This window comes from Trachurus japonicus, chromosome 18 (genome assembly GCF_045865225.1).
Source record: "Trachurus japonicus isolate A0001 chromosome 18, Traja_1.0".
NCBI lineage: Eukaryota > Metazoa > Chordata > Actinopteri > Carangiformes > Carangidae > Trachurus > Trachurus japonicus.
Window position 1 is genome coordinate 3,049,360 of NC_140924.1, and position 23,491 is coordinate 3,072,850.

At 44.4% G+C, this 23,491-nt stretch overlaps 2 protein-coding genes across 2 annotated transcripts in view; one reads left to right on the plus strand and one right to left on the minus strand.

Annotated features, from left to right (window-relative positions):
* The window catches only part of LOC146968324 (butyrophilin subfamily 1 member A1-like), a 55,332-nt gene extending 49,035 nt beyond the window's left edge, over positions 1-6,297 (minus strand). The window contains exons 1-2 of the mRNA XM_085760319.1: positions 6,104-6,297; positions 2,942-3,280 (exon numbers count right to left, since the gene is read on the minus strand). Of these exons, the coding sequence (XP_085616445.1) occupies positions 2,942-3,280; positions 6,104-6,185 (421 nt within the window). The 5' untranslated portion in view covers positions 6,186-6,297. The remainder of the gene's footprint in view (positions 1-2,941; positions 3,281-6,103) is intronic.
* A 2,464-nt stretch (positions 6,298-8,761) lies between these two features.
* LOC146968327 (uncharacterized) lies at positions 8,762-17,193 on the plus strand. Its single transcript, XM_085760320.1, has 8 exons — positions 8,762-8,792; positions 9,183-9,218; positions 11,054-11,320; positions 11,400-11,648; positions 11,758-11,922; positions 12,087-12,188; positions 14,694-14,786; positions 17,120-17,193. The coding sequence occupies exons 1-8, from the start codon at positions 8,762-8,764 to the stop codon at positions 17,191-17,193; spliced, it is 1,017 nt and encodes a 338-aa protein (XP_085616446.1).
* The last annotated feature ends 6,298 nt before the right edge of the window (positions 17,194-23,491 follow it).

Here is a 23,491-nt window from a genome sequence, read left to right on the forward strand (position 1 = left end):
AACCCTTAAACCCTTAAACCCTTACCACGGGAGTCAATGGTGGTGTCGTTACTCTCTTTTACAGTGCTCTAGGTGTTACCTGCAGCAGCAGCCAGCAGGGGGCAGCACCACACTGGACTGGGACTCTGTAGAGCTGCTCTCACATCAGTTTATGGAAGAACTGATCATCTGGCTGAGGATCAATCAATCAATACATACAGAAATCAAGAAATACTCATATTTATATATATATTCATTTATTTCTTTAGTGTGGTTCACAGAAACAGGAAGTGACATCAGAGAGAGTTAAAAATAAACATGTGATTTGACTAAATGTAAAACAGTCAGACACAAACAGCTTCACAGAATCATCAAGATTTTGATCAGATGTCAAAGATCAACCTGAACTCATTGATTATCAGAGATCCAGTGAGACTCTCTGTGACAGTCAAACAATGTCCTGTTTGTAACCCTTTGAAATGTATTGACACAATAAAACAATTTGAAGTGAATTCCCCCCAACACTTTCACTTTCACTTCCTGAGCACTGAGAGCCGTTTCTGATAAACACACAGCTGCACCCATGAAGGATCATGATGTTTCAGCCTGGAGCTGACCACTGACTGGCCACTGACCTAATCATTATCAGTTGTACTTAGTAGTTTGGCCTTGGTGTCTCGCACTCTCACTGTGTTTCCACAGATCCACCAGGGCTCCATCTCTCTGCACCAGCCGCCGCCTGCATCGCCCTGTTAAAAGGGTTTCCATGGAGTTTTTCTTCAGTGGATGTGAGGGTCTAAGGACAGAGGATGTTGTTATGATGGGATGTAAAGCCCTTTGAGACAAACTGTTTGTAAAAACGGGCTATACAAATAAAATTACCTTGCCTTGCCTAATGTGAACTGTGAGGTGTTACCTGCAGCAGCAGCCAGCAGGGGGCAGCACCTGACACACTGAACATCTGACACTATTAAATCAATCAATCAATCAATCAATCAATCAATCAATCAATCAATCAATCAATCAATCAATCAATCAATAAATAACAGATTGAATCAGGATGTGAGTGTTTAAACCTCAGGTCAGACCAGCAGATAAAGTTACAAACACAGGCATTTGCATTCTTGTTGTTATGATTATTAACAAACTGAAACATCCTCCACTAATCCTCCTCCTCCATGAGTTCATAGTGAGAACCAGACCATCAGTCAACAGGGTCACAGCTGATCCTGGGTCTGTGGTCCCGGTTCCTCCAGACTAGGGGTGGGCGATATGGCAAAAATATCATATCACGGTTTTTGAAAAATAAAATAACGATCTCGATTTTATCACGATCTTAAATCTAAAATTGAAAAACAGACAATTTAGGTCAAAGAGCCTTTCTAAACAAATTTTAATGGGCTCTCTGCACAGCTCCACTACTTCCTGAACTTAAGGCAGCTCCTTTATTTCCTGTCTTACATTATTAGACAAACTGATTAATCCAGGTGTGGTAGTAGTCACAATGATCAGACACACCTGGATTAATTAGTTTGGGAGCTGCCTTTCAGAAATTCAGGAAGTAGTGGAGCTGTGCATAGAGCCCATTTAAATAGTTGCAGTTTTGCCAACATGTGCAAGTAGCCTAAACATAGTCTGATAAAATGCACTCTTGCAACATAAAAGGTGCCCCAGACGATCCTACGATCTCTGCACTTTGGCAGATCGTCTACATGCTCTAATCCTTCACGATTTAATATCGTCATATCGCCCACCCCTACTCCAGACCCTCTGATCCTGGGTCTGGTTCATGGATCTCAACTCTCACTGCAGGACCAGCTGGTTGATCAGTCTTAGTTGCTGTATAACGAACTTCAGGTGAACTCTGCTCTGTGAGTTTTCTACTTTTTCTATAGATGATAAAACCACCAACAGCAGCAACAACAACAAACAGAGCCACTCCCAGTCCAATGTATAGACCCTTATTTCCTCCGTCCTTGTCTCCTGTGAGCTTCTCTGTGTGTCCTGCAGAGAGAAGCAGAGTGAGGTATCAGCTGTCAGGTCGGTGATGAGTGAAGAACACAACAGAGTCTGGACTCTGGGACTCACCTGACTGATGAACCTCCATGTTGTGCTCAGTCTTTGAACTGGATCTGATGGTCTCTGGGAATGAAACAGAGAAACACACACTGTTACAACCCAGAGTGCCCAGGGGTTAGGGAAGGACTGGAAATTGACCGGCAGATAAACATACAAACAGCAATATCAGCGGCGCAGAGAGAACAAAGGCAGAGCAGCAGGTGGCGCCAATTGTTTTGAGGACTACGGATGTAATTTAGCACCTGTGCTAAATCCGGTATATTTACAGTGGGTACTCTAGCACTCACTGTCCATTAATATGCACTGTCATGACTAAATAGACAAATAAAGTAAAGTAAAGCCTACTGTCTGACTCATCTACAACCACAACAAAAGTTACGCTACCTGTAGCTGCTAAAAGAACAAGGGAAAACAAATGATCTACACAACCAAAGGACAAGGGGGACACAAACCGTAGGCCTAAAAGGACAGAAGCAGATAATTGGTTATTGACCAAAGGAAATGAATAGCCAAGTAAACATAGTGCCTCACTAGTTAACCATATTTAAACACAGAATGAGGTTAACACACTCATCCATGATTAATATGAGGTACAGAGGCGGACTGTTCGCACACAGTCACAGCCGCCCTGACTGTGGCCCTTTATAAGATTTCTGCCCGTGTTGTACAACTGGAGGCGGCTGAAACCAGGGACGACCCAGTGGGCGTGGCGAAGTACACAGGGAATGTCCACAATGACGTCTGCCGCAGGAGGGATAAAACACAACATACACTTGTAATTACAGCCCTACTTTCCATGCCCATAACACACACACACACACACACACGCCTGAGCATCAGGAGCAGTGATGTCATGTGACCACCTCTCGGGTGTAAAACTCACCTGAGTCCTGAACAATCAGGTCGATGATGCTGATGAGTTCAGGTTTACTTCCTCTGTCTCCAACATAACACTCGTATCTCCCAGCATCATTGACGGTGACGTTCCTCAGAACCACAGAAACGTCTCCGTTCTTCATCTCTGGATCTTTCAGCTTCACTCGACCACGATAAGACGGATGCTGGGTATCTTCATGAAAGTGACTTTGCCTGTAGTGGAAGACGAAACCTTCTGACTTCAGATCAGGTCTGATCCATTTTATCAGTGCGACTTCAGCATCTCCTGAACTACGACACGGTAGAGTGGCGTCTTCTCCTGGTTTCACTTGTATGACTTGAGAGACTGAAACACAACAACAACAAATACAGAGACAGACAGGTAGTTAGCGATCCAGTTATTTATAAAAGGCTTTTATTTTGATTGATTGAGTTCATATTCAAACAGCTCCACAGTCTGAACACTGAAAAAAGAGATTTCAACTGATTAATGGTTTAATTTATCATCAGCTTGAAGCATGTTTGCCTACCATAAATTAAAACCTTAATCGGTATCACAGCTGATTTATCATATACAGAGGTGATGAAGTATATTTAGCACCATACATGTTCCGTCTAGTATTTGTACTTATTGAGTGTCTTCTCTAACTCTAAGTCCATGTTTCAATTCAGTTTTCTTTATTTGATCAAGAGGGACAATGCACATCAACAACACTCCAAGTGTGAATGTACTCAATTCTTAGCCTGATGCATCAGCCGCTTATTTCATTACATTTCAAAAAGCGTCTGAACCTGAGCCATAGGGATTTGTTTGCTTCCGGGAGGCGGTTGCTTACATTTGCTTCAACTAATCGCTGCTGCTTGGTGGTCACGTGTGCTATACACCGGTTAAGCTCATAGGTTAATCTTGAGCGCTTGAGTTCAGCGTCATCGCCTTCACTTACCCGTCTGTTCGCTGATTGCTCCGTCCGCTCTGGCGGACGGAGCAAACCGAAACGCATTGCTAGTGTCCTGACTACATGGTTGAGGCAAATGAAATTTGCCGGAACCAGTAGGCGGCGCTAGCCTGGCTACTCAATTCTAGCCACACGGCTAATTTCCATTGATAGTCCCCCTATACTGAAATAAAAGCAACAGATTAAAGGAGACACAATATAACATTAAAGCAGAAGTAAGTGATATATTTGTGTTAATATAAGTCTTAAATAGATTTTATCGTATCCTACAGTTTTTATCCAATGAGGAGAGAGAACGGCATGCAGGGCTGTGTGTGCAGCCAAGGAACGCCGTGAATGTGGCGACGTAGGGACGAGGACTGTTATGGTGCGTTCAAGGAAACTCGTATTTTTCCGACCTGTGAAGTGGTACCAGTTCGATCTGGTACGAGTTCACGGGTCAGAAGTTACAAGTGGCCGTTATAGTGACTTTCACAGGTAAAACAGGTCGGAAAAACACGAGTGGGTTGCCTGGAACGCTACAAAGTCGTAAGTTGTGACTTGAAGCTGTAATTTACGATTTCAAAAGCCTGCCTGGAACGCAGCATTAGCGAAAACCACCGGACCACTTACTTCTGCTTTAAGTACAATATTTAAAACCAGGGGCATGTACTCTTTTTTTAATAAAAAAGATGAAGAAAAAAACAAAGAAAAAAAACAAGCAAGTCAGGGCTTTTCTTCCTCTCACACTCACACACACCAGTGACCTGGAGAGATGCAGCTGCATCTGAGGGGATGATCGCGCGTGTGTGCACATAGTGTGTGTGTTGCCCCTTGGCCACACAGCAGAGCGCTGCCACACAGTTACAGCTCGGCTCAACTCCACTCGGTTTAGGACATTTTAATCACAGCTGACTCCTTCACAGTTCCTCCGGGGGCGGGGTCGTCATATCACAGCGGCTACGGCCGTGTTGTCCCCGGGGACAGGGACACACCGGACACGGAGGCGCCGAATAGCTGCGAAGCGCCGAGAAGCTGAGCCAGTTTCCTTTCATGTTAAACGATGGTGTCATTCACACCAGACGTCCTGCAGTGATCGTTTCGGTGTCTGGTCTGTTTTGTGCGCGAGCTGCGAGTGATCGCGTCAAGCTGGGCAGGTCAAACAAAGAAACACGAGAGAATCTGGTCAACTTTCAAAATCTAAACAATTTTCAAAATAAAACACTGCAACTGATGCGTGTGCGTTTCTGTGTAAACAGAGCGCAAGAGAGATGGACACACACCTACACACATTCAGAGAGATCAGTGGGCGCTACAATCTACCAGAACGTTATTTCACACATACTGAAAACATGACTTTAAAAAGATTAATTTTTTCTTTTTTGTCTGAAAAAGGTATTTTTTTCAAAGATAGGTCTTGAAAAAGGGGAGTCGTCTTATATTCGGGTCAATATGGTAATACAATTGTGATTTACAGTAGACACAGAGGTAGGTGGTAGGTTAAAGTGCAAAAGTTGGGTAGTAAAGTGCTGGAGTTGATAATTAAAGTTCATTATCTAAACCCAGCCCAGAGCCTGTGGTGTTAAATGTTGTTTATCAGACTTCATCACTGCCTGCAGAAACCTGTCTGTCCAGGCATGTTGTTGATTTCCAGATGAACTCTTACGGTGTAGGTTCTGCAGGTTTTACAGGTTCTACTGTAGCTCAGTCTGTTAGGAACAACAAGACTCTATGTTTCATGTAAAGTCTGTTTGTTTGTTTGTTTGTTTTATTAGATGAAATAAACAAACAGACATATCTGCTGATACAGTAACTCAGTGATCTGACTCTGGTCTACAGTCCTACCTCCGTGGGCTCGACACCCCCCCCCCCCCCCCCCCTGTGTCGACTGCGCCACTGTTGGCCTAACTGAGCATAGATAAAACAGATCGACGTGTAACAGATGTAGGCTGTAGGCGGTCTGTGTTTGTACTTTGATGGTCCAGCTGTTCATTCTCATGCTTATTGACGCAGTGGACGTACCGCACACTGAAATGAGGAAGAAAACTATTCAGACTGCGCCATCACATGAGACAGCGCCATGCCCCACTGCACATGAACACAGCGTCACACCAGGACCCCCGGGTCTGGTACCAGAACAAGACCTGGACCTGGTCTGTAACCATACGGTCGCAGTAAAACTACAGTAGCCTAATCCCGATAGCCGCAGGAACCACGGAGAGTTTGGTCCTTACCTCCAGAGGACACGTATCTGCAGAGACCCAGCAGGAGACACAGGGAGACCGTCAACACCGAGGAGGAGGAGGAGGAACACATCTTCTTCTCCTTCGATGAAGACAACGAGCAGGAGGCTGGAAGTCTGACTGTGACCCGTCACCCGAGTCGACTTGCAGTGTCAGTGGAGACGGATATCTTTAGTATCTTTAGTTCACAATAGACTCAGAGCGATAGCATTACATAACATTCATGGGTGGAGCTGTGTGATAGTTATATCTATCGCACCCAGGGGAGGGGAGGAGAGAGTCACGTGACATTATTATTATTATTCAAACACGAAGACACGCGCACACACACACACACACACACACACACACACACACACACACACACACACACACACACACACACACACACACACACACACACACACACACACACACACACACACACACACACATAAGGTTAAACAAACTCTGAGCCAAACCTTGAACTCTGAGTTGACGTACTCTGTGAAGTGAAACTTGTGATGGGTGTTGGTATAGAACCACCTGCTGGTTATTCATTGGTACTGCACTTTACGAAAAGCCACACAGGTTCCCAGCCTGCTTTGCGCTGTTATTATATTTGTATGCCTCTTACCGTTGGTACTAAAGTAGCAGTGAAGCTAAGGACCATTACACCAAAACAAAACTCTCAGTCTGGAACTAAAAACTCAGAGTAAACTCAGAGTTTCACTCTGCAGGTTGCAGTTTGAAAAACGAAAGATATAGATGTTTCGGTAACACTTTACTTGAAGGTGTCATAAACATTATGTCAATGTCATAACGTTGTCATTAAGTGTCATTCGGTTTTTGTAGGGTTAGGGTTAACCGAATGACACTTAATGACAACGTTATGACATTGATATAATGTTTATTACACGTTCATGACTGTCTCATTTCAGTCTCAGTTATGACAGTGTCATGTCAGTCTTATGACGATGCCTTCAAGTAAAGTGTTACCGATGTTTCATATGCCCTTCAGTTTGAAAAGTGGCCAAGCCCACGGGGATATTCAAGAGCATTGGGACAAACTTGACAAGTGCAGCCTGTCATCTGAGTGCCAATGTGCACAGCACAGCTCAGACACAACAAAGCATATGAGATAAAAGTATATAAAATATATTGGATTATGAGATAGAAAGTCAAATTCATTTTATTGAAATGTATTCAATGGCATTTCCCAAAGTGGCTTGTGGCTTCAAATGACGGCAGACTTAACCAGCTGGTGCATTGTGGGATTTAAGCTTGGCTAATTAACTTACAGAGCAGCTTCAGCAGAGACATTTCCTCCATCAACATGTTACATTTGTTCTATGATTTAAAAAAAAAAAAAAAAAAAAACCTCTTCCGCACAAATATGGTCAGCTATTAAAGCTAATGGTGACTGTCTATCTTTATTGAATTGCAACAGAGAGCTTAAGTGTTAAAACAACGGACTGAAATATTGTAAAGAAATGAAGAAAAGAAACAAAGTAATATAAAGATCAACAACCTCTAGAACAGGGTTTCCCAATTTGGGGTCCACGGGCCAACCAATTATTTTTGGCCCCCTGCCCATGCTCGAATTTTAAATTTTTGAAATTATTATTGTTATTATTGTATGTTGCACGCATGACTCTGACCACTAGGTGGAGTCTGTCACCAGGAGTGTTCACAAAGAAGAGAGTGGGCCTGTCCCATTCCTCCACACTTGGCTCAGTGCGCTTGGTTACACACACACTTTGGTGACGTTTTGCCGGCGGAACGTATATTTGCATATAGTATGCAGCATGGATTAAGTGGCCATGTGTGTGTGTGGATATTTAAAAGCAATCGGGACAAACTTGACAAGTGCAGCCTGTGTCATTGCGCACACTAGCACAACTATGACACACACACTATGTTCTGCTTCTACTGATTCTACTGGTGAGACACTGTGTCCAGAGGAAACCTACAGGTGAGACATAGATTTAGTTTTGTAGTCCTTATTTAAAACTACCGTATATGAAAATGTTCTTTTTAGTGTGTTATTTATAATAAATAATCATTATGATGACTTTGTTAATCTACCTGTTAATTATGAGTTTTAAATTGTAAATGATGTTGTTGTTCATTTTGGTTCTTTCCAGTTGATGATGAAGAAGTTGGAGGAAATGACATCACAGATGACATCACATACAGTGATGTCAAAATATCACGTAACCAAAATAAAACATTCATTCATTCATTCATTCATTCATTCATTCATTCATTCATTCATTATAATAAAGATTATTGTATTTTGTAACCACTATTCCCTGGGTGATTATTGGACGGCTCTGACTTGGTGACTTTAAGCTCACCATTTTGGTTGAATCAACATTTCATGACAATATTAAAGCTCCATACAGTAGCTACATCCACTCTGTCTGCACAGGACACATTCAGGGAACTACTGTAAAGTTCAGCATCACTGTCTCTGAGTCTACATGTGAGGCGTTCAGGGACATCTGTAAATAGCAGCATCACTGTCTCTGAGTCTACATGTGAGGCGTTCAGGGACATCGGTAAGTAGCAACGCCTCCAACACCTTCAAAAGCTAGATAGAGGAAGGAAGCGTAGACAGACTACTGTGACCACGCAGAGTGATGAGCTCATTTAACAGGAGGAACAATGGACGACACATCTCTGCTGAGGCTGCTCTGTAAGTACACACTGACACACTTATCAATATTAGTTATTGATCAGAAAACTGACTAATCTACACAGGGACAGATAGAAACTATAAATAATCTTTTTAAAGCAGCAGAGACAGATAAAAGCCTCTTCCTGGTGTCTTCACTGTAACGTTTAACAACAGAAGAAAAGTTAGTGATCTTTACCTGAGGAGAATGAAGTGATGAGGACTCGTGCTGTCGGTTAGAGAGCAGACTGTGGAGCAGAGCTGATGAACCTCACCTCGTGTCTCTGCACGGCTTCAGACCCTCACTCACATCTGATCTGGAGTCAGAGGAACAGGAACTGGTGTTTATTCATGTTTGTATTAAAGTGTTGTGGAGGTCGACCTGTTAAAGCTGATGTCATGTCTCTGCAGGTCTGATGTCTCTGCTCTGCTGCACAACACACACAGGTCAGTGAACGCCTCTTTTATCAGTCTGAATGTGATCAAGATGAGCTCAGGTTCCAACACCGACATTAAAGCTCAGCCTCAGGTGGTGAACCAGTGCTGTGGTCCCAACATAACACTAGTGTAGGACTGATGGAGTCTGTGGTGTTTAAAGACCCCCTCCCATGAAAATCGTGTTTTTCGTACTTTTCACATGTTCCTGTGGCATTTTTCTTGTGTTAGAGCACATATCAGCAGAAAAGGAAGTGCAAAATTGCATTTCTGAGTTTTTCTGCCTTCAAACTGCTGTGAACCAATGGCAGACGCAAACTGGCAGTTTCAGGGAGACTGGGGTTGACGTGTCATAACTCCAGGGGAGGGCACTAGTGCTACAAGCTCCCGCCTCGCTCTGCATCTGGCTCAGAGGTGAAAGGCTTCACAGCTCGGTGTAGCTGTCAAGGTACAACAGGTGTAGCTCACCTGGTAGAGCAGCTTGCACCGTGAGCAAGGACTATATTCCAGTCTGGGATTGAATCCCAGTGTGCAGTTTTAAGCTAAACGCGCTGAATTAGGTAATTGTACAATGTCCAGCTGTCAGCGAGCGGGGGGATGTGGGGCTGGGCGGGTGCAGAGCAGTGCAGTCTCCGCCCACCCTCCAGAGGCGCATTGCTAATGAGCTGCTGGTGCTGTGCAGAAGGAGAGCCCTGGGAAATGGCACAGGTTTTGTGATTTTGGCTAAAAACTTCATAATCACAATTGAAAGACCACAGAGAATGTTTTAAAACAACCAAAAAGGGTCGCAGGAGGGGGACTTTAACCTGAGCAGCAATACTCCTTCCCACCTGTCCAAAAGGTGGGCAAGACCCGGTTCTGACTGGTTCAGTCTGTTTTAGCTGAGTCCTGCCAACAGACATGAGTTACACATAGAACTCACATCACCACAGTTACACCATATGCTGATGACATCGTTTTGTGTGAACCAGAGTTGGAAACTTGTCATAAGCGTCAAACAAGAAGGTACTAAACTAGCACACCTTACTCCACAGTAAGGCAGATTCAGACGACAAAAATTCTGGCTAATTCTCACATGATTTTGTTGTGGCCGTCACATTTCCAGCGTCGGGCCCGTTTATGAACTTTGGGAACGTCAAAGGAAAATGTAGTGTAACATAACTGAAGACCAGTGATCTTGCATCTAGGATGCCCCATGACACCACGACGGAAAGACTAGCATGTTAGAATTTAGTCTGAATCTCCTACAACATGAATCTAGATAGGCCCATGCAATAGGATGATAGAACACTCTTACGCATTGTTTACACAATAAAGGAACTATTCCTGTGAGCAACTGTCTTGAGGTTTACATGTTCGTCGTCATTTTCTGCGAAGAACAGACAGTCAGACTGTCCTCTTCACCAGACCCAGGAACGACTCCACCATCCTTTCTTCTTCCTGTCTCAGCTAAAGGTAGCATCACACACAGCGCTACAGTATCTACGATATAGTTTGTTGTGACGAACTCATGCAGGGTTGTGATTGGTCATGATCGATGATTGGTCGGGGTCATACTTGTTGTGTTGCCAGTCTCCCGACCAAAACACGGCAAGGAGTTATGCCACCGTGATCGTTTAATCTGACTCGGAGACCAATAGTCATCAAAGATCAAAGATGAGAGGTACAGCTGCTCTTCTTCTTCTTTACCATCATGGTCCAACATTAAAGCTCAGAGCTCAGAGTTGTCTGTCCGCTCTCTCTCTCTGTTGCTGAAAAAAATGAACGAGCTGAATTATTCATCAATGTCTAATAACTGGAGACACATGATCAGATTAATATATTTAGTCCAAATAATCTGTTCTCAGCTCGTCTGACTGTGAGTCCCAGCAGCTCTCAGCTGTTTGAAGACGACTCAGTGTCTCTGAGCTGTGAGGAGGACGACAGCTCTGCTGGATGGAAGGTGATGAGGAACACAACCAGACAGCAGATGACCCAGTGTGAAGATAAATGGGGGAAAATAACTGGTTCCTCCTGTGAACTCAGCTACATCGACGAGTTTGACAGTGGAGTTTACTGGTGTGAGTCTGCAGAGGGAGCAACAAGCAGCAGCAGCATCAACATCACTGTGACTGGTAAGATCAGACTGTGGAGTCAGTGTTGATGAAGCTGTGTGGAAATGGATCAACTGCTGTACTTTGTCTCTGTGTTGAGGTGGACCAGTGATCCTGCAGAGTCCTGTCCTCCCTGTGATGGAGGGACATGATGTCACTCTGAGCTGTCAATCAAAGGAGACCCCTCCCTCCAACCCCCCAGCTGCTTTCTATAAAGATGGCTCCCTCATCAGGACTGAGCCTACACGTCACATGACCATCCACCATGTCACCAAGTCTGATGAAGGCCTCTACAGCTGTGACATCACAGGCCATGGAGGGTCTCCACCCAGCTGGATCACCGTCACAGGTCAGGAGGTCAAAGGTCAAATGTTTGATAAAAAAGAGTTGGGGAAAAGCACAAACACAAATCGGCTTCATATTTTACATTTGTAATTTAACTGTCTTTTCTATTACAGAGAGTCTCACCACCACACCTGGACCTACAACCTCCCCTCCTCCTCCTCCTCCTCCTCCTGTTCCTCCTCCTCTTCTTCTCTCTGTGCTGCTGCCTGTTGTATCAGTCTGTGTTCTGCTTCTACTGTTTCTACTGGTGAGACACTGTGTCCAGAGGAAACCTACAGGTGAGACACAGATTTAGATTTGTCGTCCTTATTTAAAACTATATGAAAATGTTATTATTAGTGTGTTATTTATAATAAATAATCATGATGATGACCTTGTTAATCTACCTGTTGATTATGAGTTTTATATTGTAAATTATGTTGTTCATTTTGGTTCTTTCCAGCTGATGATGAAGAAGTTGGAGGAAATTACATCACAGATGACATCACATACAGTGACGTCAAATTATTACATAACCAACAGCAGCCAATCAGACGGAGCAGAGGTAATGTTTTTATTCGTTTGTTGTTTGGATGTCAACATCAGTTGTTTGTAGTTGTTGTTCAGTGACTGGACACTGAGACAGTGATGGTCCTCACAAGTGTAGGTAAACAAACTACATGTGTGTGTTTATGAGGACGTTGTTGGACAGTGAGCGATGTGGGGACATTTTTACACAATAAGGTCATTTGTATAAAATGAATCAAAGTAAATACATTTTCATGTAAAGGGAACTCATTTCCCAGAGTTCATCACTGCCTCAGCTCAGATAGGAAGGACAGATCAGCCTGTCTCTGTGGGGGTGGTGGGGTTGGGGGGCAGCTGGTATCTGATCTGTCTCTGTGCCCTGTGGTGAAACAGCTCTGTGGTCCAACTTCCTGTTTTTATGAACATACATGAGCTGAGTGTGAATCTGCACTCACTCCACTCTGAGCCTATTATTAAAGACAATCTAGGTCATAAGTAACGCACACTACACTGACACACAGACACACACACACTTAAAAATATAGGAATTGTTAAATGTGATAAAACCTTCTTTAGTATTAAACACCAATGTTTGACACCAATATTTTCATTATTATTGCACTGATAAAACAGTAGTATCAAATACTGATACTGTGAATATTCACAGATGGTAAAACAGGACACATCTCATTGTCCACATATTTTGCACAATTCAAACATTATATTAAAGCAGATAACAGCGGCACGGCCGTTTCGGCTAATGCTGTGTTCAAGGCAGGCTTTTGAAACCGTAAGTTACAGCTTCAAGTCACAACTACGACTTGGTAGCGTTCCAGGTAACCCGTAGCTCGTGTTTTTACCGTCCTGTTGTCTGTGAAAGTTCCCTATAACGGCCACTCGTAACTTCCGACCCGTGAACTCGTACCAGATCGAACTGGTATGACTTCACAGGAAGGAAAAACACAAAGTACGAGTTTCCTTGAACGCACCATGAGTTAGCAGCCCCCGCCCTTGTCAGGCATCAATTGGTCCTCGTGCTACGTCACCACATTCACGCGCATCCCTTGGCTGCACACACAGCCCTTCATGCCGTTCTCTCCCCTCATTGGATAACACTTGTATCCCACAAGGAAAATTTTCTCCTCGGGTTACAGCAGAGCAGAGTGACGGAGAGACTCGTGTTTAGGCTGAAATACTTCATGTAAGTGATTGCTGACGGAAAATAGGACTATTTAGGACTTATATTAACAAAAACATTCCACTGATATCTGCTTTAACTCATTGAGTGCCACGCTCCTTTCCAAAGTTTTAGTCAAGTGTACCGGCAATTTAGACCATTCCTGAGAAAAGTCAAGCTAAACATGGCTGGGTTTCACCAAAATCCCTGTTTTTTTTCTAGAAAAGGAGATAGAGCGTCTTTTATGAAAGGTGCTCTGTTTGTGCCTGTCGCTCTTCTGACACTCGCATTTCTGGATCAAAGGGCTCGTGTAAGATAAATATATACAACAATTGTTGTTCTATTCACAAATCCACCATCGGGGGCAGGGGGTGCGCCACTAAACAACAATAACACAGACGCACTGTGCCGTGGCACAGCCTCTCGCTGCGGAACGTGATGGTCTCTGGGCCACAGCAGGTTGGGAACACCGTTCCCACCAGTGGTTGCGGTCCTTCTGTGGTACGGGTCGGTGATGCCAGCGGCCTGCTTTGGCCCAGAGACCATCACATTTTACCGTGGGAGGACCTTGGGGAGGACACGGTGTTGCTCCAGATGAAGACCGGGCGGGACAGTGGGCTGAGAGCTTCCTGTTTCGGCTCCGAGCTGCTGCAGCCTCGCGGGTGAGAGCAGAGCAGCTGCGCTGCATCCACATGCAGAACTCCGTTTGCAAAAGCTGAGTTATGATGAAAACTTCCAGATCGTGAGCTGGCATGAGTTTTTGATCGTCATCTATTTCAGTTCTGCTCGTCGTAGAGTCCCGAAATTTACACATAAGGTGTGTTAAAGTGTCTATTTTCATAATTTAAAAAAAGCAAAAAACGTAAAATCTCGTTTTTGGCACTCAACGCATGGGAACGAAAAACGAGAAATTACGTGGTTGGCACTCAATAAGTTTAGATAATGATGTGTTGGTGTGAGCCTCGGGTGGTGAACCTGTGCTGTGGTCCCAACATGACACTGGTGTAGGACTGATGGAGTCTGTGGTGTTGGTACCTGAGCAGCAATACTCCCTCCTACCCGTCCTAAAGGTGGACAAGACCCGGTTCTGACTGGTTCAGTCTGTTTTAGCTGAGTCCTGCCAAAAGACGGGAGCCCTCACATCACCACAGTCACACAATATGCTGATGACATTGTTTTGTGTGCATTTGATTTGGAAACTTGTCACAAGGACTCATAAATCATGTGGTACAAAGACAACCTAGAGCTCTCCTGTCTGGACTGTAATTAAGGTGAAGGAGGCTGAGCATTTGGTGGTGACTCAGGATTGGACCATAGATAAAGTTTCCTGCAGTTTCCTCATGTGATGTGTTGTGTCTCGTCCAGAGAGCGATCCAGCTGCCGTCGACTCTGCAGTGAGGACTCAGGACATCACCTATGGACAAATAGTCATCAAAGACGGCAGATCAAAGACGAGAGGTACAGCTGCTCTTCTTCTTCACCACCATCATGGTCCAACACCAGAACCAGTTCAACTCCTCCCAGTTTGGTCTGACACCATTAAGTCCAGTTTATTCTGACAAACTGTCTGTTCAGTGATTCTGCTCTGGTATCACCCACTGAAGGTGATGAGTGTTGTCTATTGATCTATCAGTGAATTGATTGATTGATTTGTTAAATGTGTAGGAGGATATTAAAGAGTGGACGGAGCAGAGACGTTCAGCTGCTTCTCTAACAGCTTTTATCTTTTTTTTAAACTCTGCATGTAAAACCACAGCAGCAGCTTCTTCCTGTTGATTCCACCGAACTGTGGTGTGAAGCTTCTCACCACACCTTTTTCTGCTCTGTCCAATGATGCTCATGCACACGGTGTGACAATGTGTTTCAGGTTCACAGCAGACGTGTCAAGACAAAACCCACAAATGTTTATAGAGTCCTGACTTGACCTCAGTATCATCACATGTCCCGTCCTCGTCAGGTTCTTAAGTCCAGCAGGTTGAACCAGTAAATATTTGGTAGTTTTACGACGAAGTCTTAGCTGATTGACTTCTTGCTGGTCAACCAGTTGATTCTGGTCGTGATTCTGTTTGTGCAGCTGTATCTCTGAGAATTAATGTGATTTAACTGAAATGATCTGGACCAGGTTAGATTAAGTACTGGACTGTGTGATATGTTAAGACTCTGATCTTCAGTCTTCAGACCGGTGGGGTTTGTCCAGTCTTTGTAGGCTTCATCTGGTCTTCATGTTCCCATCAGGCCTGGGAACTCCTCAGGATCATAGAATAGTTCTATAATTTGGATGACCTGCTGTTCTTAGAGACTGAAGGTCCTCCAGGGACGGTCCAGTTAGTCTGGTCATCAGATACTGGTCTCACTACCACGTCATACCGGGTGCAGAGAATGAAAGAGGTGAATTCAGGTAGAGGACAGGTAGAGGACAGGTAGGAAATATTGACTGAACTGTGTGTCTGTGTTCAGAGTGTCCACCGGAGCCGGAGGTCGTCTACACTTCAATGAGGACGAACTTTACACCTTCACACCTGTCCCATCACTGATGTCCTGCTGCTGCAACTGCTCTCCACAGCCCCTCCCCCACAATACATCCTGTTGTTGTCATCATAGTTTATATATTCTTAATAAAACATATGAACATAATGTAGATAAGTTGGTCAATGTGTCTCTTGTGTTGTTAGACCTTCATTTCTACATGTGATGATGTTCACTATTTGTCCAGTGGCTGATGAACTTATTGTCTTTCCTGTTTTCTGTATTTTATTATTAAAGCAGAAGTATGCGATCCAGTCGTTTGGCTAATGCTGCGTTCCAGGCAGGCTTTTGAAAACGAAATTACGGCTTCAAGTCACGACTTACGACTTTGTAGCATTCCAGGCAACCAACTCGTGTTTTTCCGACCTGTTGCCTGTGAAAGTCACTAAAACGGCCACTCGTAACTTCCAACCCGTGAACTCGTACCAGATTGAACTGGTACGACTTCACGGGTTGCCTTGAACGCACCATAACTTCTTGTCAGCCGATGGAGTTAGAAGCCCCCGCCCTCGTCATGGATCTATTGGTCCTCGTCCCTACGTCACCACGTTCACGCGCATCCCTTGGCTGCACACACAGCCCTTCATGCCGTTCTCTCTCCTCATTGGATAAAACTTGTAGGATACAAGAAAAGTTTTCTCCTCGGCTTACAGCAGAGCAGAGTAACTCACAGACCCGTGTTTCAGACCAAACACTCTATAGAAGTGATTGCCGTCGGAAGATAGAACTATTTAAGACTTACATGTATATTAACACAAACATTCCGCTTACTTCTGCTTTAACTGTTTGTTCCTGCAGCAGTGGTCTGGTCTCTCAGTGGCATCAATAAACTCTGGTATCTTCACTTGTTTTCTCTCGTGTGGTTCTTTGGGTTTCACAGAGTTCATCTGATGGAAAATGTGACTGGTTCCGTGTTGGTTGTGGTGAACCGCTCCACACCTCCTCAGAGCAGAAACTACAGAGCTACCAAAACCACCAGCACAGACTAGAAACAGCCTGAACAAACTCTCACAGTCTGAGTCAGTGATGAGGGAACTGGAGTGGCCACTGTGTTTAAATAGCTGCCATTTTGTTTTATTGTTCATCTGTGTGTCTTGTACATGTTGGTTTCATAAGGCTGCTTGTGGACAGGTCTCGCTTAGAAAGGAGATTTATTATCTTAATGGAACTTCCTGGTTAAATAAAGGTCAATAAAATAATAATAAATAAAAGCTATTAATAAGATTGACTCTGTAAAGTCTCTGACAGGAGTTCTGGACCCACAGGGACCAGAGACCAGGGCCCAGTGTGGGACTTTGTGGACCCTGGTTCACTGGTCAGTCAGACTGGAGATCAGTGAACTCTCATGTGTGAATCAGACCTGGGCCTGCTGTTACGGTCACTTTCATAGGTGAAAAGGGGGGGCTGCCATATTGTGTAATGTTTTGATTGGTTGCCTGGTTACCTGTCCTCTTAAGTCTGACGTGAGCGGAAGGAGCAAGGAATGCTGGGAAAAAGCCAAAGAGGACACGAGGCTGCTGCCCCAGGGAGCTCATGCCGAATCCCCTCCACCGCAAGATTGAATTATCGTTTTAGTTATTGTCTCGTCTAAACACAAATGAACTGACAAAGCCCCGCGACTGCGTGACGACGGACGGAGGTCGATACCCGCAGGACGCTGGAACTGGTGCCGGCCCGGTGCCACTGGAGCACGTCTGCCAGGAAGGTCTTGCGAACCAAGCTACAGGTGGCAACCGGTGAGTCGAACATTGAGCAATATGGCAGCGAACCCCACCAGGCTCCAGGTTTTCAATAATAGAAATATCTGCACCTGTGTCATCCCTGTAGCCTAGACTGGTTAGAGCCTTAACTGTAAAACTTAACTTGCCAGGGTGGCGCATGGTCGCGACCCTGCCTAGGCCTAGGTAAGGTTCTGGAACTGGATTAGGTTGAATCAGGACCTAGATCTAGTTCTGGGTTGCAACCAGGATCTGGATGTGGTTCTGGATCTTAAAATGTACCCGAATCTGGTTCTGGATTCAGTCTGTAATTGGTCCTGAATCTTGATCTGAACCTGGACCGGATTTAGGGTATTGATCTGATCCTTGATCTGAATCTGGTTCAGGCTGTGGACCTGGAATTTAATTCAAATCTGGTTCTGGTTCAGACTATGGAGTCAAATCTGTCTTGCTCTTTTGCTTGATACACGTCTGTCTCTGGGTCTTGATCCTGTTCTGGATCTGGATCTCGTTCTGGTTCTGTACCTGGATTTTGCATCTCGATCTAGATTGGAAGTTGGTTCTGGTTTTGAAATGTATAGTTCTCATTCGGCCTGGTTATTGGTCGAGTCTTTGTTCTGAATCTGGATCTTGATTTAAACCTATTCTGTATTGTGGATCTGGATCTGGAAGTTGGCCTGAATTTGGTTCAGGTACCTGGATCTGAATCTTGCTCTGGTTTTGGACCTAGACCTTGTTTGGGCTCTCGATCAAAACCCTAAATTTGGACCTGGTTCTGCAACGGGACCAGGATCTGTATATGGTTCTGAACAATCACATTGATCTTTTTACATGTTGATAAAAGTGTGAACGAGATAGAAACTCTGGACCAACAGAGGACGAGCTGCTGTGACTCTACATCATTGTGTATTGGCCATAAATGAAGAGACAGAAACACACTTTCTATTCACACAGGGACTTTTATTCAGTCATACCAGACCAGCTGCATTTACATCATTATTATTGTTCACAAACTCAATCATTATACTACTAGTACTACACTACTACTGTTCTCTCAGTGCAATCAGTTGATCATTCATCAGTCTGGTTGTAAATCCATGAACACCTTTGTACTCAGAGTCAGTTTACAACATGATAAGACTGAGGTCAGTAGTATTCCTTCTGTCAACTCTTCAGCAGCAAGTAAAACCAGCTGGAACCAGTCAGAACAAACTCGGCCTCATGCACCAATAGAAGGTGGTCCCTGAAGGCATCACTGTGTCTCTGTCAAGTCAAGTCAAGTCAGGATTTATTTGTATAGCACATTTAAAACGACAGGCGGCTGCAGCAAAGGCTCTGTCACCACGAGACTTAAGTCTGGTTTTAGGCACCACCAGAAGTAGCTGGTCAGACGACCTTAGGGTTCTGTTTGGGGTGTGGCGCACAAGGAGCTCGGAGAGGTACAGTGGGGCCAGACTGTTAAGTGCTTTAAAAACAATTAAAAGAAGTTTAAAATCGATATGAAAACAGACCGGGAGCCAGTGGAGGGATGCTAGGACTGGCGTGATGTGGTCTGGACAAGCTGCAGACGATTGAGGGAGGACTGATCCAGACCAACATACAGTGAATTACAGTAATCTAGTCTAGTAGTTATGAAGGCGTGGATCACCCTTTCAAAGTCTGCAGCAGAGAAATAAGACTTGGTCTTGGCTAAAAGACCATCAAAACAAAGTAAGCTAAATAAAAAATGATAATACATACGTAGTCTATGAAAAAAAGTAGAAAAGTCAGGAGGCAGGGGCCCACTTTAGTATACTTTCAGGGGGCCCAGAATTCCTAGCAACGGCCCTGAGTCTGGTTCAGGTCAACAGGGTCACAGCTGATCCTGGGTCTGTGGTCCCGGTTCCTCCAGACCCTCTGATCCTGGGTCTGATTCATGGATCAGTTAGTTGACCAGGATCATCTGATTGATCAGGTTCAGCTGATTGATCAGTCCCAGCTTTTTTTTTTAAATTATTTAACCTTTATTTAACCAGGCAGAATCAATTAAGAACAAGTTCTTATTTACAATGATGGCCTGACAAGAGACATAAGCTTCTTGATGGGGGGGGGGGGGGGGCTGTGAGGGAGAAAAGATAGGTTAAAAGACAATAGCAAATATGCACAACTATACAGACAGCAGAAACAAGGCATAAAAGTTAATAACAAGGATATTCAAGCATAAAAGACAAGATTATTACAAGCATAAAAAGTTAATGTCTGTTACAGATATTACAGGATTCTTTAGAGAGCAGTGTGGCACAGAAAGTGGCCTAGGCCGACGGCGGCAGGTATGGGCGTTCAACAAGCAGAAACTGAAGAAAAGGGTTAAATAGTTGAGTAGTTAAATAGTAGGGAAGCAGCTGCAAGAATCTGTAAAAGTGTGAGATGGCGTCTTTGAAGGCCGGGATGGAGATGAAGTTATCAAGTTTAAGGTGTTTTTGTAAAGCATTCCAGTCAGAGACAGCAGCTGACTGGAAAGATGCAAGGCCGGATGTAGATCTGGTTTTAGGAGTTGTTAACAGAATGAGATGGGAGGACCGAGTGTTGTATGTGACAGGAAGTCGGTGCAGCTTGTGAAGAATGAACTTTAAGTGATCTCGGTTCTGTAGGATTTCTGTGTTTCCAACAGAAGATAAAAGCACCAACACCTACACCAACAACAACAATGACAATGGCAACGATTGGACCAACTCCCAGTCCAGTGTTTTCCTCCTCATCTTCTATCTTCTCTGTGTCTCCTGCAGAGAGAAGCAGAGTGAGGTATCAGCTGTCAGGTAGGTGATGAGTGAAGAACACAACAGAGTCTGGACTCTGGGACTCACCTGACTGATGCACCTCCAGGTGGACGATGCTGAAGAGCCCAGAACTGGATCCACTGCTGCTCGTTGTCTCTGTGTGGAAGACTCTACACTGGTATGTTCCTGCATCATCTCTGTTCACCTTCTTCAGGGTCATGGACACGTCTCCGTCCTTCATCTCTCTGTCCTTCAGCTCTTTAAAAGATGGAAGCTGGTCGTCTAGAACAAGTATCTTGTCCCGAATCATCAACACATATTCTTGTTCCAGTCCAGGTCTGGTCCACTCAACAACTACGATGTCAGTGTTGCTGGGAGCTCGACATGGCAGAGAGACAGACTGTCCAGGTTCAGCTGTGATGACGACATCTGGGACTGAAACAGAGAAACAGCTGAGCATCAGGAGCAGTGATGTCATTCTGACCTCTCAGGTGTGAACAGGTTCATATGAACTAACTCGCCTTGAACCTTCAGGGTGATGTTTCTAGTTTGTTCAGTTCTGTCTTGTCCTTTGCTGTTCACAACAACACACTCGTATCTCCCAGCATCATTGACGTTGACGTTCTTCAGAACCACAGAAACGTCTCCGTCCTTCATCTCTGGATCTTTCAGCTCCACTCGACCACGATAAGACGGAAGCTGGTAGTTTTCATGCAGACGGTTCTCTCTGTAGAAGAAGACGTAAAGATCTGACCCCAGGTCAGGTTTGGTCCACTTTAACAGAGTGATCTCAGCGTCTCTGGGACTTTGACATGGAAGAGTGGCGTCTTCTCCAGGTTTCACTGTCACTGTTTATAACAAAGACAAACAGGAAGTAGACGTCAGTGATCACAGTCTTTATGAAAAACTCTTATTAAAGGTTAATATTCCTGATCAGTGCCTCGTTAGTAACAGTATTCAATTAATAAATAATAGCTAAAATCAGAATACTTTTATAAACACAAAATAATGATTCTTTTTGGAACTTAGATTAACTTGTAAATTCAGTTGTTCCTGTTACAGGAAAAAGAAACCAGTGTGGTGACATGACGGAGAACCGACATCTACCAGGAAGAAAACAATTCTAACTGCGCCATCACACGAGGCAGCGTCGTGTCCCACTGCACCTGAACACACCGTCACACGAGGACCCTACAGTGAGTCCTGGTCTTGTTCTGGTACCAGACCAGGTCTTAGCCTCCTGTCCTAATGCTCTGAAACTCGTTAGTTTGATACGGAGCGAAAAACAGGAAGTGATCCGCCATGTTGAGACAGAGAGAGACTGACGACAACTGGTCACTCTACGGTCACTGACGACTGTAAAACTACTGTAACTACAGTAAAAACTAAGTGTAACCATGGGTAACCATTACAGTAACCACAGAGACAGAGAGTTCAGGTCTTACCGTCAGAGGACAAACATGGGGGAAGACACAGCAGGAGACACAGGGAGACCAACAACACCGAGGAGGAGGAACACATCTTCATCTTCTTCTACTTCTTCTACTCTGTAATATCAGTCAGTGTCCAGGAGCGTCGATATCAAACCGCCACAGCAGCCTTTGAACACTCCGCCGCTGCTGCTGCTCTGACCGTCTTCTTCCTCCTCTCTGACTCTGTGTGAACTCTCCATCCGCTGTGAAGGAGGAGCTGAACGATGACGGCGAAGAACGTGATGGCGTCATGACGGCGTAACGTCAACACAAGCTCCCAGTCCGGTTCTCAGCAGCAGGAGACTGAACCATATCTCTGAGGAACTGTTACACTGAGGTTTTTACATGAAAACTGAACATTCAGCTGCTGCTGAGGTTTAACATGACTGACCATGTTGTTGTAAACACGTGTCCACGCTGACCGCTCCTCTGTTTACTCTGGTGATCAGGGTCCAACCTGCATCGTGTTGTCACGGCCCGGTGTAGCCTACTGTTACTGTGTAACCTCAGTCTCATGAGAACCATTCACCTCAGGTTGTTCTGACACAGTTGTCTGTCCTCTGATCATATGAAGTCAGTGTCACACCTCATATAGATTTACTGTAAACACCAACACCCAGGAATCCTCCCAGGCTGAACTCTGTATGTGTCAGGAGGGGGCGCTACAGAGCTGTGGTGTCTAGAGGGGCTGTTGCAAAAAAACCAAACAAGTAAATATGAACTGATATCACACTGATGGATTCAGTAATGAAAATGTGTGTTTTTGTTTCAGCTGATCTTTAGTGACATGTTTAGTAAATGTATCATCAGGTGGTGGAGTGATGGCTGGTGACTTCGTCCTGTCAGATACCTATACAGTATACTGTATAAGAGGTGAAGACAATAGATGGATGATACGATTTATCATACAATAGACCAAGTAAACATGATTTTTAGGAGCTTTTCAAGAAGTTTCTTTTTGCAACGGTACAGTACAATACTGGGACAGAACAAAGAAAGAGATATAGTAAAATATTTACACCAGTAGGAAGTGAAAAATATTAAAAGTTAACTATTTTTTAAGTCTGTGTGAGTGGATGTGGGATGTTCAGGTAATATTGTATCATTGTTTAACAGTACAACAGGATGGGTACGAATAGGCTGCTCAGTCACATTATTAGGCTATATATAAGTGGTTGCTTAGTTAATGTAGTTGAAACTTCACTGGAGGATGTGAGGTCAGGTGAGGTCAGGTGTCATGTGTCTCCCTCTACTGGCCAGTTGCTGCTGCTGCACCACTCACTAGATAACATGGTCATTCACTAACACACAACTGACAATACTTCTCATGCCCTGATGAATTTAATCAAGAAACTGAACAGGAAGGAGGCTGCGTCCTGCTGAGCCGCTCTCCCCTCACAGACCTTTGCTTTGTTTTTGTCATTTTACTCTTTATACAGTGAGGACTGTAAACCATGTTAACCCTCCAGAGCCTGACTGCAGCTGCAGCTACATCCACTCTGTCTGACAGGACACATTCAGGGAACTACTGTAAAGTTCAGCATCACTGTCTCTGAATCTACATGTGAGGCATTCAGGGACATCTGTAAATAGCAGCGTCCCCAACACCATCAAAAGCTAGATAGAGGAAGGAAGCGTAGACAGACTACTGTGACCACGCAGAGTGAGGAGCTCATTTAACAGGAGGAACA

Coding starts and splice junctions, on each gene's coding strand:
- LOC146968327 (XM_085760320.1), top strand. CDS start 8,762: ATGGACGACACATCTCTGCTGAGGCTGCTCT. Junction 8,793..9,182: donor ATCTCTGCTGAGGCTGCTCT/GTAAGTACACAC, acceptor ATGTCTCTGCAG/GTCTGATGTCTCTGCTCTGC. Junction 11,321..11,399: donor CATCAACATCACTGTGACTG/GTAAGATCAGAC, acceptor CTCTGTGTTGAG/GTGGACCAGTGATCCTGCAG.